At 40.6% G+C, this 21,197-nt stretch overlaps 1 protein-coding gene across 3 annotated transcripts in view; it reads left to right on the top strand.

Annotated features, from left to right (window-relative positions):
* Positions 1-21,197, top strand: part of LOC135493652 (glycine receptor subunit alpha-1-like) — a 98,039-nt gene that overhangs the window by 33,698 nt on the left and 43,144 nt on the right. For all 3 annotated transcript variants that reach the window (XM_064781141.1, XM_064781143.1, XM_064781142.1), the window contains exon 2: positions 5,817-5,885. In XM_064781141.1, coding sequence (XP_064637211.1) covers positions 5,848-5,885 — 38 coding nt within the window. In that variant the 5' untranslated portion in view covers positions 5,817-5,847. The remainder of the gene's footprint in view (positions 1-5,816; positions 5,886-21,197) is intronic.

The following is a 21,197-nucleotide window of genomic DNA, read 5'->3' on the forward strand; positions in this document are numbered from 1 at the left end:
TGTTGTCCTTTCCCAGCCAACCTAATAATCTCATATGATTGATTTATTACGTTTCAAGAAGGACTACATTAACTTTCATCTCGGGAAAATGCTATTAGGCAGTGCGTTCGTACGAAGTACGTACAACGGTCTGTCGTGTCTCCTGTCCTAATGACCATGTGTATGACTGTATACCTTACTCCGCTATCTATATTTTTGGGATAACAGCCAATCACATTGAAGTAGAAGTTTTCTTCCAGGAGAATCAAACCTATACCAACTTTCTTTAACGTGCAATAGATGAAAGTAACGTCAAAAACAAACACCGCAAACACGATTAAACCAATGCATTCCCCTCTTTCGATTTGTTGATCTTCGCGTGGCAGCTTTCTACAAACTACTTTGTCACTTTCAGATAGTTTGATAGCATTGGGTATTTCTCGAGCCTTGTCTGTTGTCTTGAAGTATACGCTGTTATGGCAAAGGCAACCACCTTTGGGGATATATGTCATTTTTGGTAAAGAATTCCTTAACATCGATCTGACAGAGCGGAGGCTGCACCTGGTTGGTGTCGCATAGATCGCGTGTCCGGGTATTTCCTTGCTTTGGGGATGCTTCATGGTTGATATGGATGATATCCCTTGGTAATTTTTTATATGTATAGTATGTAAACTATGGCAAGGCGGTACAGTCTTATCATCCCAGTACAATTACATATCGTCAGCTCAGGGTCAACTACATGTAGTTGTATCTGACATTTTGGTTGCTCCGAGAAAGGGTCTTTGAAAGCACATTTCGGATATATCCCTCGTATATACCTTTTCTGAATAAATCATCCGAAATGTGCTTTCAAAGACATTTAGACCTAAACGCGTTTTTTTCTGTTTATCTGTTCTTTTTATTTCGAGCACTGCTAATGCCACAAGTACCACGGCGCGAGATAAAACGAGATTGCAAGAAACGTCCTCGTCCCTAAGATCCGTAAGCCAGGCAAAAAGAAGCTGGGTGCTATTTGTCTAGTGTAATGGCACCCAGGGTGCTTATTGTCCAGTCGATCTCGAACCTGGGTACCATTTGTCGGCACCCAGGACGACATCCACCCTTTCAGCGTCAGTGCGCAGAGGACATTTAACTTAGACACAGTACAAAGCATCCGGTGGGAATGAATATGCCTGGAATTTGGACAAGTGCTTTGCCGAGTTCTATCGTCAATGGCATGTATCAACTGGACATAAAAAGCTTTGTGCAAGCCGTACTGAACTTCCAGCACCTCCGCCCATATTAGACGTGCGGTGTATGTAAAGCTTAGCAATGTCAATACATTGGGGGTCAAGATGGGTGCAAACTGGAAGCCATGCATATTGCGTGTACCCAGATGAAGATCATTGTACTGGCTCAGGAACATTTGCCGACGGTGATACCTCTTACGCACTGCATGAGAGCAATTATACCCGGCTCCAGTATCTTTCTCCGTGGTCTATCGCGGTTGTAGCCACTGACAATTGTAACTAATCGACCGGTTCACTTGGTAATTCTTAGTTTGTCCCGCGTTGTTTGTTTATTTATTTTTTAGAGACTTGTGGTGAGACAGCTAACATTATACTCACCTATATTTTACTAACAGGGCTTTCTTTACATACAATGTACCAGGGGCAGTTTCGGCGTTATAACGGTAACGTTGGCGTTACAATTCAAGTCAAAACGCCACTATAATTGTAAGTGAAATTCAATAAAGTTTGAGCTAACGCTGGCGTTTGTCTCTGACGCCGATTGAGCTGGTCCTTGTGTAAGTAAGCTTTGCCACTCCCAAATTCTCGCACTTTTTATATGGCAAAAATAAATTGTTCAATATTTTTACTTTTGGTATTTTTTAACCTTTATTCTATTTTTTTAATCACAAAAATATTTTTCGGGATTTTTATATTTTCGCGAGTCTAATTATTCGCAGAATGAACGAAAATTAAACACCTGGAGTATATCTGGAGTTTGCAGTAAATGCAACCCCACAAGGCTTTTCGGGATGGTGCCTTGTCGCACAACATTGATTACCTCTTGAGCTTGCTTCAGCAGCTGCCAAGTATAATAAGTCCGGACGCAGATAAAACATGCTGTTTGCCCGAGTCATGCGTGGTCCAGCCGCGAGACAATTTATGCATTTGATTTAATCAAGATAAGCCTTGTCGCCAGAAGCAACTCAAGGACTGGAATACGGTCCAATATGTAAATCCGGGATTGCCGTGCTAACAACGCCGGAGAAAACATACTCTATGGTCTGATGCAACATTGAGGTCTCGTTATCGTTTTTTAAAGTTGTACGCATGCGCATCTCCGCATGCACAGGCGCATTGATTGTCAAAATAGATGCTGAAAACGTCGTGATTTTAACCTATTTTGATGCAGATTTTTGAATCGAAGTTAACTCATACATTTTCAAAACAAAATGTTTTCAAGTTCCTTCGGAAGAGATCGTGTAAGATTTGCTGTTTATAGTAAAATCATTACAATCAAAGTTATACCGCAGAGGTGATGGGTTAAACAACAACGTAAGATTAATAAACGGTCGGTCACAGGCATCGTCTTATGTCTTACACATGTATGATACTACATGTATATAGCCTCAGTGTAGATGTAAATATTATTGACTAATCTGGAAAATGCTGTCAGCGTCAACACTGACTGCTCGAGAAGATGGGGACTTGACCGCTTTCTGACCGCTTTCTAATCTACATCCAGTCAAACACTATGCGGCTAAAGACTTTGAAAATAGGGTATCAATTATGGTACACCATTGGCACCAGACAGTCTCATCTCAGAAGGTTATGTCAAGAACAAGAAAACTCCGCCGCCGAGGCGTTTGGGGATATAAGTAAGCAACAACTCGCACATGATAAATGTCTGTTACATTTACCGTCTCCTCCAGTCGTCCTATAAAATAAGCTGTTCAAAGCGATTCATCTGAAATATGGTGCCTACGACAACAAACTGTCAACAGTTTATCCGGCAGCAGTTGGCGACAAAGACTAGAACGCCGTCCATTTGGGTACAATCACGTCGCTCATCAAAGCCATTCCGGCCGCCAGTACATAAACCTTCCCTGAGACTATACCATTGATCACTGAGGCAATGTTCTATCCTATTACTTTGAACATACTAGGAGAGACCAACCTGTCAGAATCTATTACCTCATGTCAACATCCTTAGGGGATACAAATACCCGCTGAAACACCTAAAGCACCATAGTGTGCGATTGTATTTTGTGGGCGGACGGGCCGGAATACTGACTAAAAATTAACAGAAAAACCTCCGTATGAGAGACTCGGGAACAAGTTCCTAAATCAATCTCGCGATCAGCGTTGCCAATATTTTCTGTTGTCTCAATTTTAAAAAAAATGATATCAAAGTGTAATATGTATTACGAAACACCTAGTATACATGCTGCAATGTACATGTACGTCAGCCAATCGATAGTTGCAATCGTTTTCTACGAGATCAGAAGGTTCTCTCATAAGAAATCATTTTTTCCCCATAACTGTCACGAATGTCCAAGGTCGCTAACTATTACCATATAAAAGGAATAAACATACGCCGATCACGTCGAACTGCACTGGTTTATATCTAAAGACTTCCGAATTCATCTCAAGGTGATTAGTCGACAGGGTTTTCTGGATATTTACATTGCAGTGCAGGATCTCTTCGAGCTTCCACTAGCGGTTACATCTCACCATCACACAAGGAGTATGTACAAAGGATGTTGCATTTTTTCTGGTTTCTTTTGACATGTTTTTCATTTTACTGTTTCCGGGATGGATACAGCAGCTACGTTTGGAAACGTGGTCTTTCTTGATTGAAGAATGTCTGGCGAGTGCATGGTACTAGCAGTTGTGAATGTGGAAGTCTAGCCGGTGCATGGTATTGGCAGTAGTGAATGGGGAAGTCTAGTCGGTGCGTGGTATTGGCAGTGGTGAATGAAAAAGTATAGCCGGTGGTCAAACAATGTGTTAATATTATTCATTACCTGTGAGTGATACCTTTTGGTATCACAATTTTTTTAAAGTAATTTGTGTTTCGAAGATGATAAATCGTTGTTTTCTTCGAAAACCTTTCAACTGCACCAGGGGAATAGCAATTAGTAAATTACTTTTTTTGTCCTTCCCTGCGCAAACTTCAAGAGAATCAGAGATTCTGCTTTGAAGACGTCCAGTCGAGAAGTTTTGCCTTGTTCCATGAGTGTTTGATATGCCACGCGTGAAAAACTAATCTTTAAAAAGTGTTTTGTCCTCTACAGAAGCGTCTTTAGGAGATTGTAACGAGTCGCTGTCGTGACGAAAGCTTCTTGAACAACGAAACATATCTTAGGTTATTGGTTTCGAATGATGAGTGATCCTGGACTGTGGACGTGACGCTCGAAAAACAAATGGTCTCTTCACTGTAAAAAGCATTGAAAGTGCCTTTTCGATTCCAGGGATACTTGACGAGGGAACACAAAGTTCAAGTGCATTTTAAGTACAAATGATGTAGCAGTTTTTCCAGTTCCATTTGGTGTGTTTTTTCTTTTCGTTTTTTAACGTTTTCTAGGATGGATGCAACAGCTATGTTCAGAAACGTGATCTTTCTTTCTAGATTGAAAAAAGTCGATTAAGTTCAGAAAATCAGTTCGGCTGATTTTACAGATCTGTATTATAGACGGCCAAATCTTAGATTGACTACGGTTTGTCTGTTGCAACACTACAGACACACGAGCCGATGTTTTTGAGAAATGTATAGAAGTATAGAGTAAAGAAATTCTGTTGTTGGTAAACATTACATTGTTTTGCTCATTACCTGGTAGTTAAAAGCAACAGGGTTTACCGAAACGCCACATGGTTTTTTGTCTTTAAACAAAGCCCGCTTGCACCGAGGCCTAAATACCCATTGCTTTACAGTCTTGTGAAAGGGTCAACAGCAAATCTTGATAACATCGACCCCCACGAAACCAAAGGGGTTGATGGGCTGAAACTGGTGTAAAAGAAATGCAAATCCCCCGGAATCTAAATCCGGTCCCTTTGTTAAAGTGAATAGAGTCGCCGAGTTCCTTTGTTGAAGATTATGTAGCTAACCCTAACCAAACCATTAATCACATTCGTTGACAATACACAGCTATTGTATGGGGTCCTGCAATCCTAGGACGTCCATTCCTTTTACACCGGCAAGGGCACTTACATTTAAACGTAATTGTGTTATCACGTGCTTTTTCGTTTTTAGAACTAACATTATGAAATAACAGCGAGTCATTCTGTGACGTTGTAGACTTTTACAGTAGCAACACTAAAAAAATTTTGCACAAACTTTCTTGAGAAAAATGGTGAAAAATGTTGAAAAATGTTACGCAATTTTACACAAGGAACATGCTCTCTTTAAACAATTCGTAAAAACAACTAATCTGGTAATTCCCGACTCTTTCACCGACTGTGAAATAATAAGATATTGGTGAAACCAACCATTTATTAGTTGATTTTGTTTAAAAAAATAACCATTAATGGTTAAGAACTACTATTTCGATAATAAAAACAACTAAATTTCACAGTCGTTGCAATAGGAACTACCGCATAATAAAAAAATATTATGAAATTTTAACTAATTGATCTTAAGAGTGCGATCCGCACCCATCTCTTTAATTAAAATAAATTTGTCCTGTTCAAGGCATTAGATCAAACCGGTTATGGTAATTTTGATGGTGAACTAATCGCTTCAATTTTTAAAAAAATGAACACTGCACGTCGATTGATTATTTGTTGTGATAAATGTTGGAACAGGAGTGCTATTCTGAGATTATCCATGTTCTCTTCCGTGTTTTCCAGGTGATGGTCTTACGTTCATAGAACATCGGCAATGTGGCCGCGAGGGGTACTGAACATTCTCTTTTTAGGGTGAGTACGTTTTGATGTTACATTCAAAGTTATCTTATTCCAATCTTATTCATCCCTTTGCTGCGCTTTTGAAAATGAAATCAAAGATACCCACCCTGAGTATCCCTTTTGGCCAAGTTTTAACAGCCATGTAGACAAGTTAACTTTTATATTTTAACAAGGCGATTCGGCTCTAACATCAGTTAATGACCTTGGAAAGTACTTCTGAGATCATAATCAAAATATCTTCATATCGCATGACTACAAACATTACAAAGCGGTTTTACATATTTTTCCATTAGCGGTACATTGAATATATTGCCCCATCTGGCCACTCCAAGTCGATTCAATTGAGAGGTTGTTCCGATCCTTTTTAACAAATTAAAGAGTCGTTTATCCAATCCAACAAGTTAAACGGCTACAGTCAAAGCTTTTACAGTAATTTAAAGTTCAAATATACATGTATATGTACCAAATGTCAGACAGACAGACTAACAGAGAGCTCGAGCATAACTACGCAAGCTCATACTTCCTTTCTTAAAGCGACTGATTTGTTTACGACTTCTATTAGATTCATTCACCTGGAAATACCTCTGTTAGTCAAATGTATTAAAAAACAATATGCATCATCGATTCGATTAAAAAGCACCCTCTCGGCATGTAATTTAGTCCGCGACGAGTCGATCTCGAGTATTAAATCAGCAGCGCTACACGCCCTGACTTGATATTGTTATAGTTCGGTTTGGAGCTGATAAGGAGCTTTTGTTGACAAATAAAGGGATTGATCTCGATCGAATGTCGCCTGGAGATTATCGGAAGAACGCCCGATTTATCGCGTTATAAAATGAAGTGACGCAGTGCACAAGGTTATCCGTTTTTGCTGAAGTTGACAGGCGACCAGGGCTCGGTTGCACAAGGAAGGCGTTTATGATATGTTTACTTTAAGCGCTGGGAGTTTAACCAAGCATAACTTCACCCCGAAGCTTTTCACCTCAAACGGCATCATTTTCCTCTTGTTATTGACCAAGAACCCAGGCTAAATCCAACACTATATAAGCAAGAGCCATGTGAGAGACAGTTAGTGATAATCCAGCGTTAGTGAGAAAAAACAAAGTGAAGATAATGAAGAAAAACATTAGGTGCAACTGGGCCCTTAAATGATTGAATTTGAGGTGACGTCACTTTATTTATAACCAAGGGCTTGCAGTGTATACTAGTATATGACACGTACATGTGGTATACATGTACACACATATTGTGACTACAGTATGAATCCAATAGCATTCCGCGATAATGACGTCACTGCAGCTGCTGCCCTCTATTTCCCCATTGCTGAATTACAGGCAAGGTCGGACAAACATGCGGTTTCGTAATGGATTCAGGCTTTCTAACTAGGGCAGTTAGATTCAATCTGGCACATGTCCGAGTATTGGAAATACTACATAATTGTTCTGAATATTTCTCTCTCTGACTCTATGGTATCATTCATTCTAAAAACAATGCAGGGTCAAAGATAATTGACTTTGAAATAAGCTCAAATGCGGAGAAATAAGTGTCGATGTCCGACTGTCACGTGACTAAAACGTCATCTATATTTATGCAAATGACCTTGTGACCTATAAATAGTAACTTCGCGGAATGCTATTTCCGACATACTAAAAGTTGCCTTGTTGACAACGTGTACCAAACATCATGTGCACGCTAGTCACGTCTGGCATGTCTAAAAAAATCGTTGCTGACTTGAAGGTTTTGATAAACGCGTTCTGACACTGGCCGGCTCAGATTAAACAGAGTGTACAAATAGATGGGTTCAGTCAAATTAAAGCCGGGATTTCTTAATTTATTCATTACGTTAGCTTTATTTATTAATCCCGCGTGACTGAGGTGATAAAAATGGAAATGAGGAAAGTGCGCTTAGATTGATAAGTTGACACAAGGCCTGCCATTATTTCTTCGTTAAATAAATAATACAATATGTCTATACAATTTCAGTTTCTGTCAGGAAATAATTATTTTGTAGAATAATTTGTCTCGCTCTCTCATCCCTCTAATATATGTAGCCGCCATTCTCTATTCAAAGATGATATTTTAGGCTAGGTTACCAGTCCGGTAAGCTTGTTAAAATAGTTCAAGGCCATTGAGTTCTGTTTTCACAGCATGAATTAACAACAGAAGGCGTGAAACTTATTGCGTCTGGTGCGCACGGGCTCCATTGATATCGAGAATCAAAACACTAGTGTATGTCGGTCACGAATTGGAGAAGCGTTAAATTTCATGTTGAAAATAGATGTTCCGTCGTTAGGCTAGTTATACTCGACGCTGCATGGCTAGTCGGATGGCTAGTTTATACTCGACGTACATGTACAATACATGCATACATACTCTATTCGCGGACCTGTAAGGACAGTTTCGCAGTCACAAATCCCGACCTTTTTTCTACAATCTCATTATTCAGGTACATGTATATGGATTTATGGGTAAGCAGTCTATCTGTTAATAGCTATTAAATGGCTGTTACTTCCCATTATGATTTCAAATTTCGACGCCACAAACGGTAGAAAAAGGCCAGAATTTCTGATTGCGAGGTTAACCTTACAATTCCACGGATAGAGTGTTAATAAAATGTGTATGATAGAGCATGACATATGTATTCATAATCCCACAAAGCTCCAGACGTATATTTTGTAGCCGTACGATATTAGTAGCTCTTAAAAAGTGATCAGAGAGATTATGAATGATGTTAATTTGGCATGCGGTAAACACTTCTGCATAAGCTTGCAAGCACTCTGAGTGTAGAATTTGACTTCTTTGCCTTTGTACTTGATCGAACTCAAGGCAGCTTGGCGTCGGCGTTCCTTAGTGCGGCGTCTGATGTCCGGTCTCTAAGACTTGAAAGAGGAATGAACTTGTCAAGGACGTATCACGTCAACATCAGATAACCGCTATACGAACGACGAATTACTTATCAGGAAGGTCTGTCGTGTCATCCAGTCATTTGCTAATTCATACTAGCGACACTCGTAAATCATCTTTTGTACTTAGTTGTACGAGAAATCGTGAATTTATTGTTGAAAAAGGGCAATAAACGACATTTACATTCGTTCCTATAGCTCTTCGTGTGTGTTGCGAAACCTGGCTATCATTTATTGGTGAGCGTCAGACAGTCCGAAGAAATATGATTAGATCCGCTGATGTATTTTGTGAATTCATATTTTCTTGAACGAAACGATTTTGGTAAGCTTCCTTCAATCTTTTAATCATCATCTTGTATAGAGACCTGCTAACGTTAAAATTGTGCTGATGAACCGATTTTGGTAAGATTTTTTTTACTTATCATCTTGAATAGTGACCACTTGGGTAAAATGTCACAAATGTTGTTTTTTTCGGGCATGACATTATCATTTTGCAAACTTGTTTTATAAGTCACAGGACAAAAATGATGCTGCTCAAACTGTGATCATCGTTCTTTTGGCAGGAAAGAACTTAATGTTTATTTGCCCTTTCCACGTTTGGCCTATCAACCCCCTGGAAAGCTCTTTCGAGGAGGTCGACGAAATCAAGATTTGCCCTAATAACCCTTTGATAAGACCGAAGAGTGATTGGTAGGCGTAGGTGCGAGCGCGCTTTGTTTAAAATGATACTATGATGTGATTTACAACTTTGCGGAAATACGTCCGTTTGTAATTGTTGATCACAAATGTAAAGCTCAAATTTTCCATTTTTGATTAGATTTATTATAAAATCGCTGAATGTAAACCACCGCGACCGCGAAAATGTTCATGTTGTGACGTCATCAACGAAAACGGCATCGAAGCGAGCCGTCCGGGCGGTATTAAACCATCAATTTCTAGAAAATGTGCATTTCGATTCGAAAACCTCACCGATTTATATGAAAGTGGCGTAGTCATTTGTCAAAAACAGCTAAAACATTATACGGTGAAATTTGACACGAGTTACCCTTTAAAGAGAATAGCTCATGTATTCGGCTGGGCCTGAATTCTTTCAACTGCCCGAGGTAAGGAGAAAAACGTAATGTTCACTTAAAGTATACGCTTGATATAAGCCATGGTATTTGCGTTATATCCGTTAATTCTGTAAAGGTGTTCTTCATCAAACACACCACGATTGCACCTTACCTATATTAAACCTTACTTAGAAAGCAAAACATAAAACATACTTGAGGAAAACGTTAAAGGTTGTTCGATCCCATATAGACTAGTACTTGCGTACACGCTTTGATTTTTTTTTACAAGTTAACACAACTTCCATGTACATGTGAAATGGAAATCAAAATGACACACACATTTGTTTTTTTTAAATTGTCATAGATACGAAAATATTTTAAACGCGAACCTGTTCTAATCATAGTCGTATGACTTTTGCTTGTGTAAGGCATTTAGTACTGAAATCTCTTGTTCGGATATCAAGGGATTTCTGAAAGTCAGATTTAAGCTTGGTTACCGGTCATATTATCCAATAAAAAGTGTCGAATTCTGCGTTCCCGGCCAATCTCCACTTGGCACACTCCGTAGCAGTAAACTGAGCAGGCCTATCACGTAGCAACTGTTACCAATGCCATGGCTTGGAGATTGGTTCCCGGCGTGCTTATTTGAAATGAGCCAATCAGAATGCACTATTTGAGGTTTTGGTCCGGTCATTATTGAAAGAAATCCAGCCAGTTCATTTTACCGTTAAAAATGTTTTGAGAAAATTAGATTATTTATAATCAGTTTTGTCCGTTTACACTTTTAAAAACCTTCTTTCTTTATGCCATCGCATTTTCCGTTACAAACGTATACCATTTATATCGGCCGCAAATCAATCCTTGATAAAATCTTATTATAGTATTGCGCCAATTTTCACCCGCTATAAACTGACAGTAATATTCATTGTGTGTTTAAAGCTGTCAGAAGATGTCAAATACGTCCTTCTTTGTAGTCTTACTTGTCAAATTGATGATGTTCAAGTTATTAAATCACCATATGCAGTCAGTTTTATCGCCTTCATGTGTTCTGCAGTCAAATGAAATGCGGGTTCATGGACTGAGAACTCTTCAGACATGCTCAAAAATAGTGAATTTGGCACGCGTCAAGAAAATATTCTGTTAATAGGGCGGGATGTTAGTGGCGAGAAGATGATCTCTCAGGTCCCATATTTGCATTCTAATCAAGTCTGACTTACTAATCATGCACTTTCATAAGGCATGCAGGGTTCAAAGTTTCGGCAAAAAGCTTTTTTCGTTACAGGCAATACGGTACTTTTGTTAGGTATTCTGTAGGACTGGTATATTTAGTAAAGACAGCACTTAAAGGGCAACGTCGTGGATCAGGGTTATACACAATGCCGTATTGCAGTTAGATGTACATTGTATCATGCATGCAACTTCGCTGAAACTTGGTATGTATCGTATTTGTATATCTGTCGACAAAACGGCAATGTTGAAATTTATATTCAGCCCATATTTACGCTATTGGAAATATTAAATTGATTTCTTGCATTATGTAATGTTTGGTTGTAACCTGCAATTGAGACTGTCATTCGGTCCTGACAATAATTTGTATGACGGAGGTTGATTGAGGAACCATTCGTACCAAGTACGTAGTGTGACTCGCCATTTGTCTTGGTGACTATTCTGACTTCTTAAGGAATCAATCTGCCACCATAACATGACATAGCAAGAATATCACGTGCATCCCCGGAAAAGCTGCCGTTCCGCTCCTTTAATGTAGCACATGGTGTATCAAAATAACATGTGAGTTGTCTGACCGATGTCACGCCGAGATCGAGACTGTAAAGTCCTGGCACATATAAGTAGGAGAGGAGTTATAACTATTAATCTCGCAAACTTACAGTTCGGGGGCCACCTATCACGATTACGGACAAATCAATTGGAAGTTCATTGAGGGAACCTCCGTGGAGAACGATTATCACCATATATCTAGGCAGTTTGGTGGCCGCAATGTGGTGATCTCAGGCGATGTGCTCACGACAGGGCGAGGGATCTTGAGCCTCACTGTACTGGTTTCGGGTCGCACTCAAAACCTATGATATTTTTGAAACGTATGCAGTCGTCCAACAAGATTACAAGCGTAAACCAGGTGAAGGTGTTATGAAATCCCAGTACATATTAGCAGCGCAGCGGTTATGGAAAGTGAGGTCCACGAAATTGGTCCACCGCGTGTTGGTTTGTGGACTGTAAACACAAAATGTACACTACAAACGGCAGAATTGGATCAATTTGGATGAGGTGCACGGTCAAAATAGATGTCATTGTTTTTCTTCAGAGGATGAGAGGCTACGGACGGAGCATTTCTGATCATTCAGATTGAAGTTGAGTGGCCAGACGCGACAGTGATGGACTACATAACGACTGGAAGTTGTGCCGCAAATTCTTGATGAACGCGCTGAAGACCAAGCTTGTTTAAATGCCTTCCCGTTAAAGTACGAGCAGCCTATATTTATCATAAACCAGCATGAATAGTACATACCGCAGTACATTTACAATAGCCTGTGCCAGTGATATCGACTCAAGTGTCCATTAAAATATATGTTTCAAGATGATATTTGATATTAAACCAGCATGAAACTAACGACTTGTCTTGTGGTTTCTCGCCAGCCACCTGTGCATTTCTGACGATATTGCGCACGGTCTCCGCGAAGGGCATTGATTACATTTAGATGAATTAGACGCAGTTGTTTGTTATTTTATATCAAGCTGGATATACATGTGCATGTACACTGTACATCCCACACAGCGAATTAAGGAACCGTGCATTTATGTGTACATGACGTAGGCAAAAATGGGACAAGGCATTTTAAAATATGATGTACGCGTGCGTACAGTTGCAGGGAGTTGAAAAGAAATTGTTCGAACATGCCGGATTGCCTGTACTTTTGGAAAATATATACTGTCTGGTTAGAATATGAACAGTTTATAAATTTTGAACGTCATCAAATTTCATTTGTGCAAAAAGATTTGATGTATCGAATTATGCAGCATGACAAAATCAACTGGGCACACACAAGAGTATCGACTGACGATCTTTTTGCATACATTCATACGTACATGTAGGTGGGTCTGGGTTTTAGCGTATATGTGTGCGTATGGAGGGGGGGGGTACTGAAAAATCATAGCTGTGCGTACATGTACTTACTAAATTAACGGTCCCTAATGATATTGTCCCTCACATGCTGTCGTGGTTAAAGAAGTAACAGCCACAAGTTGTTTATTCCTATAATGCATTACACTAACATGACTAAGGACTTAGATCTTGAGAGAAACGACAAGGAATCGTGACAATCAAGACAGAAAATCTCTTAGTAATCATGATGGAACAGATACCATAACAATGTGCTGATAGGGATTTTTATCTCCATCAAATTGTCACTTCAATAGGTTTTCTTAACTTTTGGTCGTCTTAGACCTTGAAGTTGTTTACGAGGTCCACCACCAGACCTTACATGTAAATGGGAACGCTGGGAAGGAGATTGCTTAAACAATCAATACGAGTCGGTTGTTTTCGTTGGAAGTATTTTGCCATTATAGTGCTGCGTTTGGCTAAAACTTGCTACGTACACATGTACCAAGAACTCATCTTGTATATTTTCTACGACACCCTGTATTGACCCAGCGACCCCTTGACCATTTGACATGCTGCCACTGATTTGTCCAACATCTATCCGCCCGGTCCAGCATAGACGCAAAGCAATTGGTCTTTCAAGTATCTGCAAATAGGCAATAACAAACCCTACCTCACATCACTGTCAATATCACCAGCACTTACTCAGAGTGTGACACGCCAAACAGTGCCAAGTTCCGCGAGAGGTTTCAAAACTGTATTGGTGTCATCGCTCTAGCGCAAAGTAACCCTCGGTCGCTTGCGGTTGTCGATTATGTCACTTGGAACAACATTTATAAACAGAGTGTCCGAGGAAGTAGATAGAGAGTAGATAGATTCCTTCCTATTTTGAAATGGAAAGCTTGGCGAGATATTGCTACTTTGGTCCGGCCCTCCTCAGCAGAAAAGACTCGATGTCAGTTGGAACGTTCGATATCGTGCCAGTCCCATATCATCATGATATAAATAAAAAAGCACAGAGCAGCACTTCATCTTGACCCCTGACTTTATCGCTTAAACAACTTCTTTATGCTGCTGTATGTGTTAAGGATGGAGAGATTCCTATATCGAGTGCAAACGCTTGCTTCACAGCCACTTTGCAGGTCGTTTCCGACCTTCCTCGACATTTCGGTCATTAAAGACGAATTTGTCAAAGACGATACATGACTGTGATTTAAGATATTTCCTCGCTCCGTTCATGCATTGTCAGCTATGTTTTTCTTTCTCTTGTCAGCAAGGAATTTTTATCATTGACATCTTGAACTAATATTCCCATTGCATACACTGAATAGAAATGGGCTTGTCCGTAATGACGACGCAATTTACCAACGCAAACGGAAGTAATGGCCGTGCATAAACGGTCCATTGGGTTTTGGATCGACAACAATATTGACCACAAAAAAATATATCAAAGATGCGTTGGGGTCTTTTTCTTCGGATTTCTTGCCTTATTCATAAGAATGTCTGGTGATGCTGTAAAGTGCCTTCCTCGTGACGATATTGGATGCGTTGGAAATATGAAAAATCACCGCGGAGATGCATCCTGTAACGAAGATGTCACCCCGGAGAACGCGTGGGCCATGTTGATGGCGGACTGATGGATGGGCATCCCTTGTCGCGTGGCGGGTTAGCTAGCCATGGTGAGAGCTGTGGTATGAACGCGTGACTCCCAGCGAAGACTAATCCGGGATAAGTTATCGCCGAAGCAGCTTTTAGGAACATGTGAACTGTCACTAGATGGCACCTGCCCTTGCTCATCAGTTGTCGCATGGATGAGCGAATCGTGGTTGGGTCCGAGGTATGCGCTCGTTCTCCCAGCAACGACTAAATCAGGAATATTCTGGCGCTATTTCTGCATTCTTAATGGCTGAGGCTGTTTTACCAACCGATACAACACTTTGTGGACTGTGATGCTGGGACTCTCGGCTAGTGGTCAAAATAGTCGACTGTAATGCAAGTTTCTTTGTCTTACTTACCTTTTCCACACTGGTGTAAGAATGGTTACCGGTTTATAGCAGTTTGAAATGTCTTTAGGATAGAATGTCCGGGGAACGGATAATTGCGCTTTAATCTCTGATGTATTGAAGTTCATGGCTTCTGTTGAACCGGTACCATAATCCGTCAGAGTACTATCGGGTCGGACACCTCAGGGGGACATTTTTAATTTCTACACCGGTCAGAAATGTTATGCTGTAGCGCTGAAGAGTTCTACTGAGAAGTTTCAAGATAGACCGGGGCTAAAGTGTGAATGATAACATTTACCGCAATTGATATCATAAACCTCACCTAACATGTAACCTTTAACAGACCTTGGTTTGATTGATATTGATATTGCTATTGCTAATTTGATATTTACTTCTTGTATCATCTGACTTCATCTCTTAAGTCTGGTTAAGTGCTTATGTAGGCCTATTCTAGCACATGGTATGTATAAACAAATGCAATCATCAAGTTCCGGAATAGATATATGGTAGATTTATTAATTTCATATCTGGCTGAATCCCAATCGGAGTTACTGAATATTGGATATTGTTGTGTCTGGGTTTAAATACGTAGGTTAATTTTATACAATATGCTATCGGATTAGTATTGATCATGCTCGCTGCTTGATTGCGGTTTGATTATTATTTTTCCTGGCATCACAATTAGCGGCTAATTTACTAAACGCACTCGGCTAAACTATTAACTCCTTCACATCAATATTATGTCAACTATTCATATCATGCATGTATGTTTTGTTTATGAACACGATAAATTATACGCATATCTCAAGAATTCTATGGGATCAAAGAAAGGTGCCGAGACATGTCCGAGTGTGTATTATAGTGCCCGTTTTTCCCCAGTACATTAACAGTGTGCCAAGGTACATACGTACATGTACTAGAGTATTTAAAAATAAGATCCAGTGTACCGTTTTCAAAAGGTGTACGCCGTGTGGTCCAGGAAAATAGAAATGCAGTTATGCACAATGCCGTAGAGCTGTTATGCATACAAATTTGCTGAAACTTCGTATACATAATATATGTACATCTGTCTACAGAATAGAAATGCTGAAATTTGTATTTGGTACGTACATGTATCTATGCTATTGGATATTTTCATATTTAATAACAAATTTTTAACGAATGGCGAAGGCCTTTATTAATCAAGACATCTGATCGGACTGGATTCCGTCCAGAGGTACAATCGTTTTGCATAACGTCATCAAACTTGTGGTTATAGTCCAATGCATGATTAGTGACATCCTGACTCTCGTGCGTTTGGTGAGTGATTTAGCGATCTCAAAACATTACGGGTCAAGATGGATTAATGTGTCGAGACCTCATGATATACTATGCGTATAATTGAAATACACTCGCCAGAGGTGTATTCTGAATATTGTTACTCACGCCTTGTTGTGTCTGAGTTTGGGTTGATGTATTCCAAGACAGGAACGTCTGTCAGAGTGTCCTGTTAAGGGTTGATCATAGGCACCACCATTTTGGCCAGAGCTTGAATTCCTAAAGCAATTTGAAGTGAATGCCCATTCAAAACCTTGGAGGCTGTTCCCAATAATACGCAACCGCGGGGCTGAGTTGACATCTTCCTCATTGACTAGCGCGGAAGACTTCTTTCTGGTACAACGTTTTATTCAGAAGGCAGAATGGCAGCACTTCTGACCTTGGTGAGTGTTCTGACTCAGGCAGTCGGCACTGAACGGGACCGAAGTCGTGGATAGGCTAGGCAACCTTGAGTGAGCCAGAACTGACTAAGAAAACAAAGAACAGACTCCCACCCTTGAAATTAGCATTGACTTCATTTGGAAGGATTTCTACTTGCTTTAAGTATTCAGGTCCTTGCCAAAATGTTTATGCCTATGGTCAACTCTTAAGTGGTAGGCCTTAGAACAAGTGCTCTCGTATCCATCGGGGGAGGGGATGGGGGGAGGGGGAGGGGGAGGGGCGGTATAATCAAAGAAAACAAACGCTGATTTCTTGTACATGTATTTGCTAAAGGAGTCGTCAACGCATCCTCCACGCAGTAGCAGCCGCCACAAGGTCTCACCACTTAGATCAACAGTCTTAGCAAGCCTCTCTCCCCTTCGCAATGCAACGACACTCAGACCTCTCAATCGGTAAGCAGTCTTCCCCGCGAGTTAAGGTAAAACGCTGATAGTTTCAGCGCTATTAGTGGAGATGCTATAAATCTTTCTCACAGCCACCGGCAGTGTTATAGTCTGGCTCGTCTAATCCGTCAGGTTCATTTGGCGACCACGGCTCATCCCCTTGAGAGCGTCCCTCAACCTATATCTGTCTGCTCCAGTGCAACCTCTTATGCTGCGGCCTTCAGAGGACCACTCCATACCAGTTAAGAGGAGATTCGTCGTTTCGAGCGACGTGACGGCAACATACAACGATTATATGGTCATACGCGAGTCCTTACCCGACAATGGTCCACGGGAGATGCTTGTCAAGAGTGAAGACTCATGTTGTCTTAAATACTACTCGGACAATACATCATAATTAATAAAGCAAGAACGAGGCAGTGAAATGCTGACAGATTTTTTTTTCGTCGTTTTTGTAAACTTCTTTTTCCGTTCAGTATCACTTTCTCGTGAAATGGACAGCAGGTCAGTTTGTCGCATGATGCAAAAAAGGAAAAGGGCGCATTTTCACCTCCGCAAATGCGCCCTTTTCGTGACAGTCTTATTCAGATTGGGTAAATCCTATCAAATCCTGATCGGATTTCCTTCGTTATCGAAATATATCACGATATTCGTGCTCCGCAGTCACTGGAATTGGCACGAGATGCTTTATGTATAGAAACGCGATCGGAAAGCCATCAATTGATCTGCCCGCTTTGCGCAATCTGAGAGTATCAACTGACTGTTCAGGGCCCGATTGTTCAATACAAGTTTTGTTTTGGCGTTAAGTCTAAGGGTTTAACTGAAGGAGATAACGCCAATTTAAGTTAACGCCAGCGTTAGTGACAAGACTTGTCTTGAACAACCAGGCCCTCAACTTATACCGCTGCAGCACGAACATCTAAACCTGCCCAGCTTTGGATAAATATAGGCCTATATTTCGTTACTACATGTAGAAAATAGCAATATAAACTTAATTAAATGATGGTAAGTTTCACTGCTTTTTTACTAATTTCACTGTTGGTGCAAAAGCAACTACCAGATAAGTTCGTGTTTTTACTAATACATTTTAAGAGTGATGATATTCTGTCAAAAGTTTCTCAGCTCGTCATTCCACTCGTACGGTGGCTGGGAAAGAACATCACATGATTTTTTTTTCAACATGAATTTTTTTTGTTCAGGAAATTTCTCGATCGATGGATATAACATCTCGATCGCTCGAGATAAATAATTCAATCGCCCGAGATAATATGTCGATCGCTCGAGACGAAAAACTCGATCGCTCGAGATAATAGGTCTATCGATCGAGATATTTCCTGAAAAAAATTTCATGTTCAAAAAAAATCATGCGATGTCCTTTCCCAGCCACCGTAGACTCGTTCTCCGCTCGATCAAAAAATGTCTTCGACGGACCTCCGCGGTAAATTTCCAATACCTGTCTCCTCCTTTCGCTTCGATGGGCAAAATCTCTCCCACAAGAGCATCAATACCTCACGACCCAGCCTCACTTAGGTAACCAAATATCCGCAAAGCAATTAAACGAAACAGCTATCGATATGACGGGATTGATTATCAAGTATATTTACGCGTGATTTCACGTGGAAGTTTATTTCGAGGTATTACATTCAGGTATTTGATATTGATGAATCGGTAATCGCCAATACGATATCATTGATTTTCTCCGTGCGAAACGTGCCCTGATTTATTTGTTAACCATAATTTAGGATGGGAATTTCTCCTACATGGGATAGCTGTGACCCTTTAATGGGATAATGATATCAGGCAGTTTTAACAATAACGTGGTAAATAATCATCCCACCAAAAATACATGACGCTACAAAGATACGCATTGGCTAGAATATCATCTTTAATTGAAGTTCAGCCTGAACTCGATTTCTCGTCCAGTGGGCAATTTTACCATTGTACATGTACATGCATGTATAGCCTATTGAAAGAGATATACTTCGTACACTATATGAAGAAAAATGAGTTTTTTCGACGGGTGTGCAGTTCCCGAGCTTACAGGGACGTGGCTGGCGATGGTCGTCTGAAGAGGCTTTTTCATGTCATTTCACAGGTTGGCAGTCAAAAAGACCAAAATTTTCATCCTGAATTTCAATCTATGGGATTTTGCAAGTCACAACGACAATATCACTGTACAATGCATAGAATGTTTCTATTGATGACACCGTCGGGGCTGACAGGTGATTTTTCTTGGATAGAGAGGTGTCCTGGTTAGAGAGGTCGAATTGAATGGAAGCAACCAATTTGGGACCAAAATTAGTGTCCTAAGTAGAGAGGTTGTCCTTGCTAGAGAGGTCCACTGCGGGAAGTTCCACTGACCTTACGTCTATTGCTACACCAGTGTCTCGACCTCTACCTCCTTCCGCTGAGAGAGAACCCGACACGTTTTAGGCTCGCGAGGCCGAGCGATACAATTAAAGCATCCATGCGTGTCTTTCACCGTCTCATTAGTCCCTCGCCTTACACGAGGATGGACCATCACCACCGGAAGGTCATCTATCCCCTTCCTATTATCTCCTGTCTAATTTGCTGATTTCTCGGCGCTATTTCGCGCTTCGTTAATTTGCTAATGGTGACACTGATGGTATCTGATCTTGGGCTGAAGTTTCAAACATTTATAAATCGTTGCGTGTGAGCTTCCGTGGTAATTAGTCCGTTAGTTGTTTGCATGATAATTAGGATGTTGCAGTTACCATCGCGTTTTATTTGAGAGAAGATAAGTTATTTATCAAAGTTCTGCCTTTTTGCATGAGCTGTTTCCGTCTCAAGGGACAGCATGGGCATGAAAAAGGTTGGCTTTTATGCAAAAGGATTTCTAGGAAGACCGTGACTTCTCCTAACAGAATCTTTTAAAAATCGCCACTGCGATATATGAATTTCACGCGAACGGAATGCAGCCTAGCAACCCATGTGCAAAACCGCCTCAACTGGTGAAATCTTTATTTATAGAGATCAGCATTAATGTGACGTTACATGGGATGGCGCATGGTAGCAAGTCGGCACATTATTCTACTGGCAACCTGAATTCCGCGCCAAGCTTGTCCCTTTCTAGATTGGAAAGATGAACATGAAGGAAACATCCTTGAAATTGATTCTTTATTCCAGAAAGTGGGAGCTCCACCTGTCAACAAACCCTAAATGAGATCGACATGTACTTTTGACTTGACGTTTTTAGAGCCAAAAGCAGAAAGTAAGAGCTCAAGGCGTTGACTATACCAGAGTCTTTCAAATCAATTTACAGTAGAACCACCCTTGGGGCTGATAAATGATGTCCTTAATAGAGAGGTGTCCTGATTAGAGAGGTCAAATTGAATGGAAACAACCAATTTGGGACCAAAACTAGTCTCATTAATAGAGAGTTTGTCCTTAATAGAGAGGTATCCACTAAGGGAGGTTCCACTGTATTTGAAAGTCTCTGATTATACCTTAGATGCGAGATATACTTAGGTCTTAGCGTCAAGTTTTAAGAGCCAGTTTGCAACCCTTTACTGCACTTAAAGTGCAACCAGCAATACATCCGCTGTACAACAAGGTATAACCATCTCAACCTCTCAGCGGATTGCATTCAACGAATAAGAATTACTTTCGGAAGTCATGATGATAGTTTGCGGTATGTCGCCCTAAGGTTTCGCAATCCTTTCGTACTTTTGACGCAGGTTACGGCATCTGATGACGGGATCTAAAGGCGGGTTTCCTACCATGACCATCTGTCACTAAGAGTACATCCGGATATGTTAAGTGAGCTTTCAAAGACTATTAAAGTACGTGCGTGCCCAAGTCTGAGTTATAACAAGTCATTTCAGCTTAAGCCCTCATACCATGTCTCAGTCGGTATCAAAGGAATTGATGCATCATCAAGTTATACGCGAGTTTCTTAATGGAACCCTGCTATTGCACGCCCTATTGTCCACGTGTTCATCAGGCAGAGTCCAGCTTACTGATCTGCGCCGGACTTATAAACAGGAAATGAGAAGGTTCATTTTCACCGCCCGAGATAAAGTAGAGAGGAGGCCGAAACGTTGGTCGTGTGGAATCCCCTTTAAGGATTGTCGCACACCGCCGGTAAAT

Source organism: Lineus longissimus, chromosome 9, assembly GCF_910592395.1.
Source record: "Lineus longissimus chromosome 9, tnLinLong1.2, whole genome shotgun sequence".
In the NCBI taxonomy this organism is placed as follows: Eukaryota; Metazoa; Nemertea; class Pilidiophora; order Heteronemertea; family Lineidae; genus Lineus; species Lineus longissimus.